Below are 12,867 nucleotides of genomic sequence, written 5' to 3' on the forward strand. Positions count from 1 at the left end.
GTTGAGATGAAATATCCGCAGTCTTGGCCATCGTGGGTCGGTCGGTTTGCGGATTTCAACACCTGAATATTGGCTGAGGCTGATGTTGGTGAACGTCACCGCTTTCGATATTTGGCACTTCCGTTTTTGCTGTCCTCAATTATCGTTGACTTGCCATCAGTGATGAACCTTCCACTGTGTTGTAGGTGGTGATTGACTCAAAGAGTTTCGGACATGGACCGGTTCCTGGGGTGACGGTTCGTGGCCGAATAAGGGAACGATGGGGGAGGACTGGACCGGGGCTGCACCTCCAAGCTATTGCGTCACGGTCTCCCTAAATATACTTTCCTTTCTAGCCTTCGGGGGAAGACCCGCCGGCACCGAAGTTCTCCTTCAATGCATTATCGACGAATCGGGTCGAAAGACAGTCAATCCGGGCTCTGGTGATGATTAACCCAGATGTGATACAACCGTGGGGGAATCCCTCCAGGACCATGTCAAACCCACGCTATGCCTAGAGGTAACTAGCCTCCCTCGGCTACACTTCCGGGTACACATCCCTACCACAAGAGTCAGTCAGCATCATCTCCAAGCTACTTCCTTTTTTGTGTTGCTGATGAACATCAGTAATGGGACACTTACGTCCTCCTCCTCAATGGCACCTCCGCCCTAACCTTCTTCACCAGTTCAAGATCAATGGTAGCCGTCGCAATCTCAGGCTCATCCGCCTTTTCTCCCACACTAGCCACAATTCTCCCCCAAGGATCAATGATCATGCTATGGCCATAGCTGACTCGCTTCTCGTTGTGTCTACCGACCTGTGCCGCAGCAATGACATACGACTGCGTCTCGATCGCCCGAGCCCTCAACAGAACCTCCCAGTGCGCTTGCCCTGTGGGAACAGTGAATGCTGAAGGGTAGGTAATGATCTCGGCTCCCTGCCTTCGGAGAGAAATACCAATCTCCGGGAAACGTAGCTGGAGTGTAGTAGACAAGTCCAGTCAGCCACATACTAGTTTCTACCTTTTGCAGAGTAGAGTGAATTTGAGAAGTGAGGGATAAAAGGGATGAGAGAACTGACATCAAAACAGATAGTCGACGCCACCTTGCCAAAGGCCGTCTCGAACGGCGGCTCAATCTTCATCCCGGGCTCTACGCTCTGGCTCTCCTTGAGGACTGGACCGCCCTGGATGTCCACGTCAAAGAGGTGGATCTTCTGGTACCGATGTGCAATCTCGCCCTGCTCGTTGATCCAGAGGACTGTATTCTTGATGCGCTGGGAAGAGGTCTGGCTGCTGGGTTCGTGGACGCCGACGTGGATCGGCAGCTTAAAACGGCGAGCCTCTTCTTGAAGACCTAGGACAAACTCACTTTCTTGCACGGGCTTGACGAGGCTGAGGCTCTCTTCGGCGGATGAGGAGATGTAGTCTGTTGCCTCGGGGAGGAAGAGGGCCTAGCGGTGCTGTTGTGGTCAGGATATGGACATATGGCGTCGGACAGTCTGGAGTATCTGATGCACCACCTCCATCTTCATCAGACAAATAGATGACTGACTGACCTTTGCACCAGCTTGGACTGCTTTCTTGACCAGAATCTGGCATTGGCGAAGGTTGTTGGCCATGCTGGCCGTTGACGTCAACTGACCAACCGCCTGATCTCTTATCATGTCAGCATGGAACCCAGGCTGGTTATCGACACGTTATCGTCGTGATCGTCGTGCCGAACAAAGGTTGCCGGAGAAATAAAAACATACGACAAGAGCCATTGTGATGATCTTAATGCACTTTCGACTGGATTACAAGCAGAACTAAAGGATTTGGATGGTTGCGCAGGCAGATAAAGAGGAGTGTCGTCAATGAGTCTCTTGGCTGATTGTTGTTGTTGCTGCGGGGTTTGTTCGACGCTATCGCGAGTGCCACAGTAGCAACCTATCGATGGCGTGTTCCAGTGGAGTGGTGAATGGTAACTGTACTAACAATTTCAACCCTAACCCTGCCTCCAACAACCACGCCGAGAATATCCAAACTCGCCACCAAAATCAGAAAAAAATACCGGAAACCCAAAAAATATCAAACATCGATATGGTGAACTCGATCCACCCAGGGGTCGAACCTGGAACCTCCTGATTCGTAGTCAGACGCTCTGCCATTGAGCCAGCGGACCTTGTTGATATTATTAGTAAAGGAAATGGCACTAAAATAGGCGCACTCCTTCACACAGCATTCCGCAAGTCACTATCTACTTCAACACGCCAACCTCCTTCCATGCATCTATGACCGCCTGAACGTCGTCCTGCCCAATAGTTTTGTCCTTCAACAAATTCTTGGCAGCTATAACTGTGATAGTAGCCCAGCCAGTGATTTCGCACTTCGATCTTCCCAACGCGCGCAGTTTCTGCAGCGCAGTATACCAGATTTTGCCCGGTTTCTCCCAAGTTTTGGAATCTTTCCGCATCGCCTTTGCAACAAGGTAAAAAGCCTTGTTCATGATGCCCATATTGACATAGATGCTCTTCACATCTCTCTTGTCCTTCATCATACTGCTCATATGATCTACTTGGGAATCCTTAATCCCTAGATCCTCAATATCATACGCTGTCCCCGGCGCCTTGACGGACCTCAGCGCAAACCCTTGCAAATCCTTAAACTGCTCAGCAACAAGGTCTTCTCCTACCAGCCAGTCCGCATCGTCAACAGTCTGATTCTTATGCCACTGCTCGCACATCATCCCAAACACATCAGCAAGGTGCTCATGCAGCGACCCGCTCTCCTCCGTCGTTTCCAGCTTCAAGAGCGAGTGCACCATGCCATGCGTCATCTCGTGCGCTACAATCTCCAAGCTGCCGACAAAATTACCGAAGCAGCCCCCATACCACTTGGTCGGCTGGTTGTTCTTCCAAGGATCCGTATCCCATCCGTCCCCAAAAATGAGGCCGGGGACGGAGCCTTCGTCCTTCTCGTCGCGCTCATGCCACCAGGCATTGGGGAAGTAGAAGTCGTAGTGGACTATGCCGACAAGGGGAATACCCTCGCCCAAGATGGCGTGGTTGCCAAACACTTCACGGTAAAAGTCGCGCACGATGCCCATGTGGTCGTAGCATTGGTTGACTGCTGGGTCACCTTGGCGCTCGAGGGCGGGTTCACCTTCGCATCGCATCAAGACTCCTGGGAAGCTCCAGGGGTGCTTGCTGAATTGGAGGTCAAAGACGCAACGGGATTGCTCGATTGGTATCGAGGCAGGGAACTTGAGGTCATCTCGTGGGATGCGGATCGTCTCGCTGAGCGTGTTCTGACGGAGTGTTAGTCCCATTTTTGATGCTGTTTACAGGACACAAAAGGAAGACGTACCTCATAACCATCTCTTACCGCCTTGGTGGGAGTATAGGCCTCCTCAACAGGCTCTTGTACTTTTTGTGTTTGAATCTCATCGAAACTTTCTATGACAAGCTCATTCGATACCGCAAAGAGTCTCAAGTCCTCGTTTTCGGAGCCCTCGTTGCGCCAAGAGTTGGCTACTCTGTAGCTTGCATTGGCCTGCAAGTTGCTCTTCTTTGGCTCTTCTACCTTGTTCGCAACGGTATTGCTGTTTGTGGTGGGTGTGAAGATATGATCTGGTATGAAGAAGCATAGCGGTTGGGCCATTTCAGCGACAGATGATGGTCAATGACTTGCAAGAGACTATATGTCTTGAAGGGATCGTCAAAAGTGAACAGAAAATGTGTTGCGAATGGGGAGGGGGGAAGGGGACTGGCGTCTTCTTCAACATCTCTTGACATGCCATACAGTGAAGCGCCAGAGTCGAACGGCGAGAACCGTCTTTGACTGCAAATAGCATAATCTTCATGCTCTTGGACCCTCGAAACATTACTCCAATAAAGACTGAAGAACTGAGGCCGCATGTGATATCCAGACTATTGATGGGAATGGCGCTAGTTGGTAGGCTGTACTGTCCTAGTGCCCAGCTGAAAGACCACCAATGCAAGGGTATGCGTGCCAATCTGGGGAACCACGCACCAAGCTAGCATGCAAATGCCAGCCACGTGAAGAAAGTCAACGGTCTGGACCGCCAGGCACTTCAGCTCCCGGCGCTATCTCCGGGTTCGATGGCCAGATGCAAAGCCTACTGCAACCTCAACGGCGGTTGCTATGGCCTTCGTTTGCCAAGCTGATTGGGAAATGCATTGGACTCTTGCTTCTTCATTGACAGACTATCGATGCTTTGCTGGGCTGAGCTTTCTTTGGCGATAGCTGAAGGACGGATGAGGAAAAGCCAACATCAAAGCCGAAGCTGAGCATGCGAATCGAACCATAGAGGTGCCCAAGGCACACGGAGCGGATTATGTGCCCAAGTTGAGGCAGCCCAAGATGTAGATGATGGATGAATGATAGTCTGTGGATGAGTATAAAGACTGTCATGTCCCAGTCAGTCCCTGTGGTATCAAGACATCAAACTCATCACAGCCCTCAAAGAAACCTCAAGCACATCCCACCAGCCAACTCTTTTCCCATCCTTCAATCACCATGGGCCGCCATTTCCCCAACGTCAACCGTGTTCCAGCCGGTGAGCCCAACATCAACGATGCGCCTCGCAAGGTTTACATCGCCTCCCGCTTCGTCGGCGGCAAGCTCGGTGCTTGGACTCTGGGACTCATTGCCGACATCATCAGCAGCGGCCACTATCTTGGTTCGATGCCCAGCCCCAACTACCACTGGTGCGTACTAGTTGGTGACTACTACCATCAGCTTCAAGCCACCAAGCAGGACGGCAAGCACTGGAACTGGTACGACAACAATGTCAAGGACTGGACCGACAAGTGGGAGCTGTATGAGGTTGGTGAGACCAGGTTCAATGACAATGCCATTGCTTCGGCTGGTACGTGTACTCCCATATGAGCGTCTTCTCCGCCGAATGCTAACTGTGGCCGCTATCAGGCATCGAAGCCATCCAGGACATGGACGAGGTCTACAAGCTGGTTGACAACAATTGCCAAAAGTTCACGCTCAAGCTCCTCGACCTCATCTGCGCCGATGGCCGTAAAAAGGTGTACACCAGCTACTCTCGTCACAAGCTCAAGGCCGGCTTCATCCCTGGCGAGCTGCTTGATGAGAGTAAACCGGAAGAGAAGGTCGAGGTTGAGGTGGCCTTTGTTGAGGACGGTGTGGCACACATCGAGCTCTTGGACAGGGCCTTTGAGCTCATGGACGAGAAGACGCCAACGCTCGCCGAGGATGAAACGGTCAAAGAGATTGAAAAGGAGAAGGACGCCGAGAAGAAGTAGTAATGAGGAAGAGCGAATGGGCTGAAGACACCCGGAATAGGACGGAATGGTACAGTGGGTAGTTACCTCTAGGTAATAATGAATGAATCAAAGTGACAGTTTTCAGATCGGGACCGAAAGCCCGTACGGTAGTTTCCAATGCCCATGCAAGTTCAGAGGCGATCAGAGTTGCAGGTAGACTTGTAGAGTGTTGGCTTCCTCCGATGGAGAAAAATTGAAGCGTGGAGTTGGCGAGGTGATGACAAAAGGCCGGGTATTGCCTTGTCACACAAACTGATGAATTGGAAAGAAGCAAAAGGGGTGGGAAATACATTGAGTCCGCTGTCAGCGGCCGTCTTGTTCTTTCCCTTCAGAAGCTCAAGTTTGTCGGAAGTGAGGGTGTCAAAGGAGGAGGGTGCCGCCTATGAAGGTTGGTAGACCCAGTGGACTTGATGGGTGGAAAAGAGCACTTTCCGCGGGACCGTTGAGAAGTCAAACGCAACCAAGTGGAAGGACAGGACCTTCACCTTGATAGTATTCTGGTAATCCGGATCCAATTAAGATCCATTTCACATCCACCTCATCCACCTCATCACTCGAGGTCCCCTCCATTGCGGCGAGTTTGGCATCCCCCTATCGGTGACAGCTCGAGTCGGCATTATACGACTGTACTGGTGGTATTTGGTCCTCCGACCCCAACATTCCCTTCCGGAGGTCTTTCTTCCCCTGTCCCTTCAATGCCCAACTCAGGTTCAGATCAATCTCCCACAATGGCCGCCGGTGGGGAAGAGCCAGGCTCACCGGCCCAGACCGACTTTACCGACGCACAACTCAAGCCGGCTCCTCTCCGCCTGACGAGGAAGAGTAACTCGAGCGGCGGCCAGAGTGATAATAGCCTATTTCGAGGCAACTCATCGGCCACCTCGGGCAGAACCCCCAACAGTACCAAACGAAACAACGGGGAAAGCCTCAACACCATCATGCACAGAGCTGCAACCCCTTCCACATACCGAACGGCTCCTAACCAAACATCACCCAAGCTCGCCTCTCTGGTATCCAAGTTTGAGATACTGGATGTTATGGGTACTTCTGACGCCAGAGCCTTGCAGCTTCCATCTCCAGACAAAGGCCAAAGGCCACCCGCGGTCCCAACGCCAACACCAGATGACGCAGAGTTACAACATGCTACACCGCGTCAAGGCCATCATCTGATCGAAAAACAGTCAAGCCAGAAACACGTCAATATCTCCCTACCAAGGTCGTCCCAGGCTCACCGAGGAGCTCGTTCCAAGGAAGTGGCTTCTGATGTCAAAGTCCCCATTACCAACGGACCTCAACATTGGGATCCGAGTAATGTTGCAGCGAGGCGAAAGCTCTTTGAGTCAGGAAGCACTGGTATGTTACTGTCCCATCAACTGTTGCATAAGTCCTTGATCGGAATCAAAGCTGACGGTTGTAGTGCCTCGGCCTTTTGATAGCCCAATTGCCACCCCGGTCGTCACCCGTACAGTTGCACGTGTCCCTTCTCAGGGTGAACAGAGGCGAGAATCCGAGATCGTCAATCCTGATCAGCCCTTCACGGTCTCGGCGCGGCGACCCGTTGCTGCCAAAGTCTCGGCTCCTGTTCTATCCTCTCAACAGTCGGCAACAGACGGCGTGAAACCCGAGAGGGAAAGAAGGAAGAGTGTTGCTGCCCTTCGCATGTCTTTTGAGCACTCATCTCTTCCCGATCTTCGACCAGAAACGCCAAGCTCTACCCAGCGGCGGTTCCGCCGTACTCTCACCCAAGGCCTATCGACAGCCACAGAAGTCCCAACACCAATGACACCCAGGCGAGAGTCAAAGGATCCCATTACACCGACGAGGGTCAAAACCCTTCGTTCTTCAGAGGATTTTGCTCAGACGAATCCTCACCCAGGACAGGCGGCAAACCAACCAATCCATAGAGTCGACAACAATGCCTCATCGAGCCTAAAGCAGACACAGCTTCACAGCACAGCCTCTCGTCTTGTTGGGTCGCATGATGGCAACGTTTCTGATGCTGTGGTGGACTCGCGGAGGCCCGTCAACCGAAAGAACAGCGACACCCCAACCAGGACATCAGCGCACACGTCCACACGCCGCCCCAGCTCCCAGCATCACTTGCTCCTTTCACGCACCCTCTCCGTTAAGGTTACTACCGGTCCCCAAACCACAGTAACCCTTCAACAACCGTGGGCGAGTCACTCGGCTTCAGGGCCCCTGCCCCTCACCACCTCCCACAGCCACGGCCATTTAGACCAGAGCAAGCCCAAGTCAGGCAGTTCCAGTGAAACTTCGACATCAGCACCACTCGCCCCTGCGAACAGAGTCAAGGATCTGCAGAGAGTGTTTGACAACAACCCCGCGGGCCCAGGCTCAGCACCCTTCCTGCCCTTCATCCAAAAGCGCAGGGCGCAGACATTGACCCTCGGGGTTCCCATGAAGGCCAACCCTAGTGCACCCATCATGGTATCGACCACCGTGGCCGTGACAACTCGAAAGGCATCCCGTCGCTCGTATCAGCAACAACAACAGCAGCAGCAGCAACAGAGCTCAGATGTGATTCCCGAAACTGCCAGCTCAACTGCCTCGAGCGTGGTACGCACACGCAAGCGGAGCAAGACTCTACCGTCATCACTCGGTGGGTACCGGCGTAAGACCTCGGGCCCAGCTGCTGGTACTGGCCTCACCAGCTACTTCCAGCGTAGGAAGATCAAGAAGCAGCAGAAGCAGGACATGAAAAGAATAGCGACTGGAGAAGATTCACCCGTCAAGGAGCGTATTAGTCTCTTCGAGCAGCTCGGCGGCGGCGGCGGCGGCGGCGGCCCCACCCACGGTCACTCGAAAAACGGTCGGAACGGATGTGGTAGCATAGTAAGCCTGCCACTGTCAATGCACAGTAAGCGGAAGTCATCGGAGACCGATAGTTCTTCTCAATCCCTCAACGATGGTTCATCTCGAGATACGCATTTGGCTGCCTTTAGCCGGAAGGGCCATGGAAGTTCATCTTCTGGGAGCAGGGTGGTGAGGGTGCTGTCGTTTGGCACGAGCAGGAATCGGGACAACGGCAACCGCGGCAGCAGAAATGGTAAGGCGCTTCGGGCTGCGGGGCGGAAGATCAGTAATGCCGTGTCGATGTCGATGTCGATGTCCAAGAGGAAGGATAGCGGGGGCGCGGGCACGAGCGGCGGCGAGGGGAAGGGGAAGGGTAAGCTCAAAAGCAGTAACGGATCCAAGGCGCAGCCACTCGTCATGAGTTCGACAAACAAGGAGACGGGCGAGTCGACGTTTTTTGTAAAAGGCGTGTTGTGGAAGGTATCGGGCTCGCACGGGGATCTTGACCTCAATGTTGCGGTGGCAGACGGCCAAAGCAGTCCGGAGGGAGAGAAGCGCAAGCGTGGTGAGTCAACCACAGAAACTATCACCACATCGTTCCCGAGCACAAGGGTGTCTGCCTCTGGGTCCGGATCTGGATCGTCGGGGTCGGCGGGGGCTATTGCTCGGCACCCTGTTTTGCAGCAATGGCCGCATCTGGACAAGGTCAATCAAACGGTGCCACACCGCCATGACTCCAAACACCACGGGTCGATGTCCCTTGAGGATGGCAGTTTAGCCCCGGAATGGTCTCGAGACCAAGAAGATGATGATCCCTTTCTTCAGCCGACCCAACCACCTGCAGTTGTCAGAGGCAGCAGCAGCAAGATCACGAAGAGCGCAACGGCACCAACTGATGTCGGCAGCATCATGAGCCGCAAGCGAGGCTTAATCCCCACCAGGAGATCTCATGGAGATGTTGTCGAAGCTGCCCGTGCTCCCTCAACTTCTCTGAGGAAGAGCTTCACCATGGCTGTGCTGCCTCGTCTCTCGAGCGGGAACAGCAGCAATGATGATTATAGCCAAGATGGTGACCGAAAATCGAACGGTAACAAGTTGACCAAGCAGAAAGGAAAGGAAGCAAGAACAACATCGTTCCCACCCTCCTTCATCGATCAAGTGCAGTCGCGTCGGCAATGGAGCATTTCTTGGGGACAGAGAGCAGCAGCCGCTGCGTTTGGGATCGGTCAGAGATTGAAGGAACGCAAGGGAAGCGGCCGGTCGTCGTCATTGTTGGGCAAGGGTAGTGTCGAGACTGGTTCTGGTGCTGGTACCGCTTCCGCCGGGAACAGTAATGCCCATAGTGACGTCGCTGTCCCTACTGCCACCACTGCTGCAGCTACTCTTCCCATTCCCAACAGAACTATAACCACCGAGTCGCTGCGTCATGACGAGTAGGACGTTGTGGTGGCGACGCCCAAGGATGGGCTGCAGCATCCGAGGCCGGCGCGGGTGCTGAACTTGAGGAGGATCGAGAGCTTCAGTGATGTGGAAGGTAAAGGTAAATTTCGGCTTGAAGAAGTGGCGAAGGATGAGATGTCAGGATTGTCAAGTGATGGTCCGGAGTCGACGGTGGTCGCCGGGGCTGGAAAAGCTGGAAAAGCTGGAAGTTTGAGGAGTGTTCTTCATGCCAAATTGTGAAGGGCGATCAGTCAAGACAAATCAGGTATAGGGCAGTAGCCTATGGCAGGCATTGTTAGAGCAGCGGGCAGACGTTTCTGAGCTTGTTGTTGTTGTTGTTGTTGGATCATAGTTTATTGGGCCCTTTTGTGGTTTTTGTTCGGCCTTCAGATGTTATGTTAGGCCATAAAGAGGGGGGTTAATGTGATGGTTGATAGTGATAATTGTTAGGAAAAGAATAGCTGATTCCATCTTCTTTGGTCTCCGTCGGTGTAACAAGTAACAAGTCTGCTGAACGGCAAGTAAGCACCCATAACCCAAAACAGCCACCAAAAAAAGAAGAAAAGAGGGATTGTTGTTCATAATCATCCATTCATCTACATCGCATTATTACTCTACCTTTCTGGCCTGTCTCCCAGTCCATCATCATCACTGTTACTGACTGAGTCCCATACCATCCCCAATCTTCTTCACCAGAGCCTTTTTCAAGTACCACTCTCTCGCCAACCCTCTCACCATCTTGGCATGCGTCCCGGGCGCAATCCTCCCCCTCTCCACGGCCCGTCCCAGCATGAAGATGGCATCCGCCAAGGCCCTCTCCTCCGCCACCAGCTCATAAAGCTGGTTGCCCACCACCGTCGGGGCAACCAGCAACTCATCGATATCCGGCTCCTTGAGTGTTTTGGAGTTCTCAATCACGGCGTCGGCTTTCCTCAAACTCTCCTGCAGAATGGCCGTGTTGGAAGTTAAAAGAGCCGAGAGCTGAGAAAGCTGGGCGTACTCGGCTTGGAGAGTGGTGGCTGCTTGGTTCATTGCTGCTCGTTGGGCTTGGAGGCCGGCGAGGGAGGAGTCGTTTTGGGCGCGGGCGTGCTGGCGGTGGGAGTGGAGAGTGGAGGCGAGCTGTCGGAGGAGGGCGTCTTTTTCGGGGTTGGGAGGTGGGGGAGGAGGAGCGTCGGGAGAGGCAGTGATTGTTGTGGCGTTGGCGCCGGCGCCGGGGGTGGAGGAGGGAGGGGAGGCGGGGGTGTCGTCATCTAGGAGGTCGGGGGGCGGAGGGGGTTTAGGCTGAGGTTGTGGTGGGAATTGGTGTTGTTGGTGTTGTGGTGGTAAGGCTTGAGGTGGGTACTGTTGTTGCTGCCAGTTGGGTGGTGATGCGTAGTGTTGGGGAGTGTGTTGTTGGAGGGTTGACATCCTTCGTGGGTCCATTTGGGAGAAGGGAGGTTGTGGTGGTGCCTGGTTGTGAGGAAGGGCAGCGGGCACTGGAGGAGGTGATTGGTATGGCGCGCCATGGGGCGGTTGAGGCTGCTGCTGCTGCTGTTGTTGTTGTTGTTGTGTTGTCGGGTGTGGAGGTAGAGGTGGAGGAGCATCGTAGCGAGAGGGGCCTGGTCTGGGGGATTGTGTTGTCGATGCTCCAGGACCGCCGTGTTGGCTCGTAGGTCTGCCGGGATGTGGAGGATGGGGAGGCACCGGAGGAGCGGCGGCGTAGGATGGTGCCGGAGAGGGTTGGTGTTGCAGTATGGGAGCAGCAGCAGGGGCGCCGGGCTTCGGTGGTGGAGGTGGAGGTCTTGCTCCGTCTTGTTGGGCCGGTAAAGATACTGGAACCGGCGACTTCGCGGCTAGTTCTTGGGGAAGTGGTGGCACTGGTGGTGGTGTAGGTACTCCAGGCGCTTGTGGTGGCTGTGGTTGTTGCTGCTGCTGGGGCGGAGGGGACCGGACCTGCCCTTGAGGAGGTGGACGAGCAATGACGGGAGGCTCTTTGGCAAAGACATCGCGCAATATGGCCAAAAAGTCGAGAATGGTGGATTTATCCCAATACGTCGACCAGCCGGCAAGGTAGGGATGGTACACCTGACCCTGGGGGTCGACGTGCTGGCCTGGCCGTACCATGATGTGCTCGGTCGGGGTCACGTAGACCAAGGGGGCCTCGCGGGGATAGGCCTGGGGAACCCATACTGAAATTGGGAATCGGTACGTGGTGCCGCGAAAGACGACGGGCAGTGTTCCCGAGAGGTGGACGAGGAGGGCGGATGCGCCGTTGGGGAAGGCTGTGATAGGAGCACATCGGTCAGATAACGGTCGGGATAGTGGCATTGATGAAGGGCAGCGTACTGTGGACATCGGTTCGTGGAGAGAGCGATGGGTAGTGGGAGAGCACTTGGGCTACATCGTTGTATGTGCGGTTGACATCGTGATATTCCTGGAGGCGGAGCAAGTCAGTCAATCAGAGTCAATAGGTTGGCTTCTAGGAGGACGAGATGGTAGTGGACATCCCATGGGCATGACATACACTGGTCAGCACGCTATAGAGCCAGTTCAAGATATGTTGTTGAACGACCATCTTGTCCAAGTTATTCAAAGTGACCAAACCTTGGGATTGTGTTGGTGTCACTATCGTCGCATCTCGAACTGAAAAGTGTGTCTGTGTGTGTGAGGACGTGGCAGGAATGGGATCCGAGGATCGCCAGTGTCTGTCTTCTTGGTGGTTGAGGTGCCCTGTGGTGGTTGTTGGCCAAGCTCGAACGTTCCCGCACTCATTGTTTCTTGGCGGCATGACGACCTGCGCCTGAGTGCGACCAACATCGCTCATGGAGGGAGCTTGGACCACCTGACTGACTCCAAGAAGACTCCCCGCCAAGAATCCTCGGCCGCGGGGTCAATTGCGTACCTACTCCGGCACGTGGAGATAGAATTATCAGTGCCTGCCTGCCCCGCCGATCCCGCCCGTTGGATTGATCAATTGGGGACCTTGAAGACTCGCTCGTCCACTTTATTTTTTTTGCCCCGCGTTCATCGTCGACATCAGTGACATGACATGGGAAGTGACAACCCAATTTAACCGCCACTGTTTTATGGCTGTCTGGCCATTGATGTCTTTTTGGTTGCTTCCATTTCTTTCAAATCATCTCTGACGGTTTCCTCCAATACACTACTGTGTGTGTTGACGACACACGGCAAAGCCTTCCAGGTACTGTACGCTACATACCGCCGTACGACGGCATATCGTGTGCCATCCAATTCCTTCATCAATTGGTTGCCTTACCAGTGGTTGATGGCACACCCATGATTCTTTTGTCATGCGTGGGTCTTGTGCCTTTTTGACTTCTCAACCTCTCTCATGT

At 53.9% G+C, this 12,867-nt stretch overlaps 5 protein-coding genes across 5 annotated transcripts; 2 read left to right on the forward strand and 3 right to left on the reverse strand.

The window, feature by feature from the left end:
• Positions 1–463: 463 nt before the first annotated feature.
• On the reverse strand, positions 464–1,744 carry NEUTE1DRAFT_148269 (uncharacterized protein; the record flags this gene model as incomplete). Its single annotated transcript, XM_009855328.1, has 5 exons — positions 464–539; positions 622–956; positions 1,061–1,432; positions 1,538–1,630; positions 1,733–1,744. The coding sequence occupies 5 exons, from the start codon at positions 1,742–1,744 to the stop codon at positions 518–520; spliced, it is 834 nt and encodes a 277-aa protein (XP_009853630.1).
• Positions 1,745–2,217: 473 nt separating this feature from the next.
• On the reverse strand, positions 2,218–3,620 carry NEUTE1DRAFT_103257 (uncharacterized protein; the record flags this gene model as incomplete). Its single annotated transcript, XM_009855329.1, has 2 exons — positions 2,218–3,267; positions 3,327–3,620. 2 exons carry the CDS (start codon positions 3,618–3,620, stop codon positions 2,218–2,220), a joined length of 1,344 nt encoding a protein of 447 aa, XP_009853631.1.
• Positions 3,621–4,499: 879 nt separating this feature from the next.
• On the forward strand, positions 4,500–5,257 carry NEUTE1DRAFT_140083 (uncharacterized protein; the record flags this gene model as incomplete). Its single annotated transcript, XM_009855330.1, has 2 exons — positions 4,500–4,851; positions 4,911–5,257. 2 exons carry the CDS (start codon positions 4,500–4,502, stop codon positions 5,255–5,257), a joined length of 699 nt encoding a protein of 232 aa, XP_009853632.1.
• Positions 5,258–6,006: 749 nt separating this feature from the next.
• NEUTE1DRAFT_112333 (uncharacterized protein) lies at positions 6,007–9,529 on the forward strand (the record flags this gene model as incomplete). Its single annotated transcript, XM_009855331.1, has 2 exons — positions 6,007–6,631; positions 6,696–9,529. The coding sequence occupies 2 exons, from the start codon at positions 6,007–6,009 to the stop codon at positions 9,527–9,529; spliced, it is 3,459 nt and encodes a 1,152-aa protein (XP_009853633.1).
• A 582-nt stretch (positions 9,530–10,111) lies between these two features.
• On the reverse strand, positions 10,112–12,086 carry NEUTE1DRAFT_86559 (uncharacterized protein; the record flags this gene model as incomplete). The annotated part of the gene is made up of 3 exons (XM_009855332.1): positions 10,112–11,793; positions 11,858–11,945; positions 12,036–12,086. The coding sequence occupies 3 exons, from the start codon at positions 12,084–12,086 to the stop codon at positions 10,187–10,189; spliced, it is 1,746 nt and encodes a 581-aa protein (XP_009853634.1).
• Positions 12,087–12,867: the final 781 nt, after the last annotated feature.

Source organism: Neurospora tetrasperma (genome assembly GCF_000213175.1).
Source record: "Neurospora tetrasperma FGSC 2508 unplaced genomic scaffold NEUTE1scaffold_5, whole genome shotgun sequence".
NCBI classification, from domain to species: domain Eukaryota; kingdom Fungi; phylum Ascomycota; class Sordariomycetes; order Sordariales; family Sordariaceae; genus Neurospora; species Neurospora tetrasperma.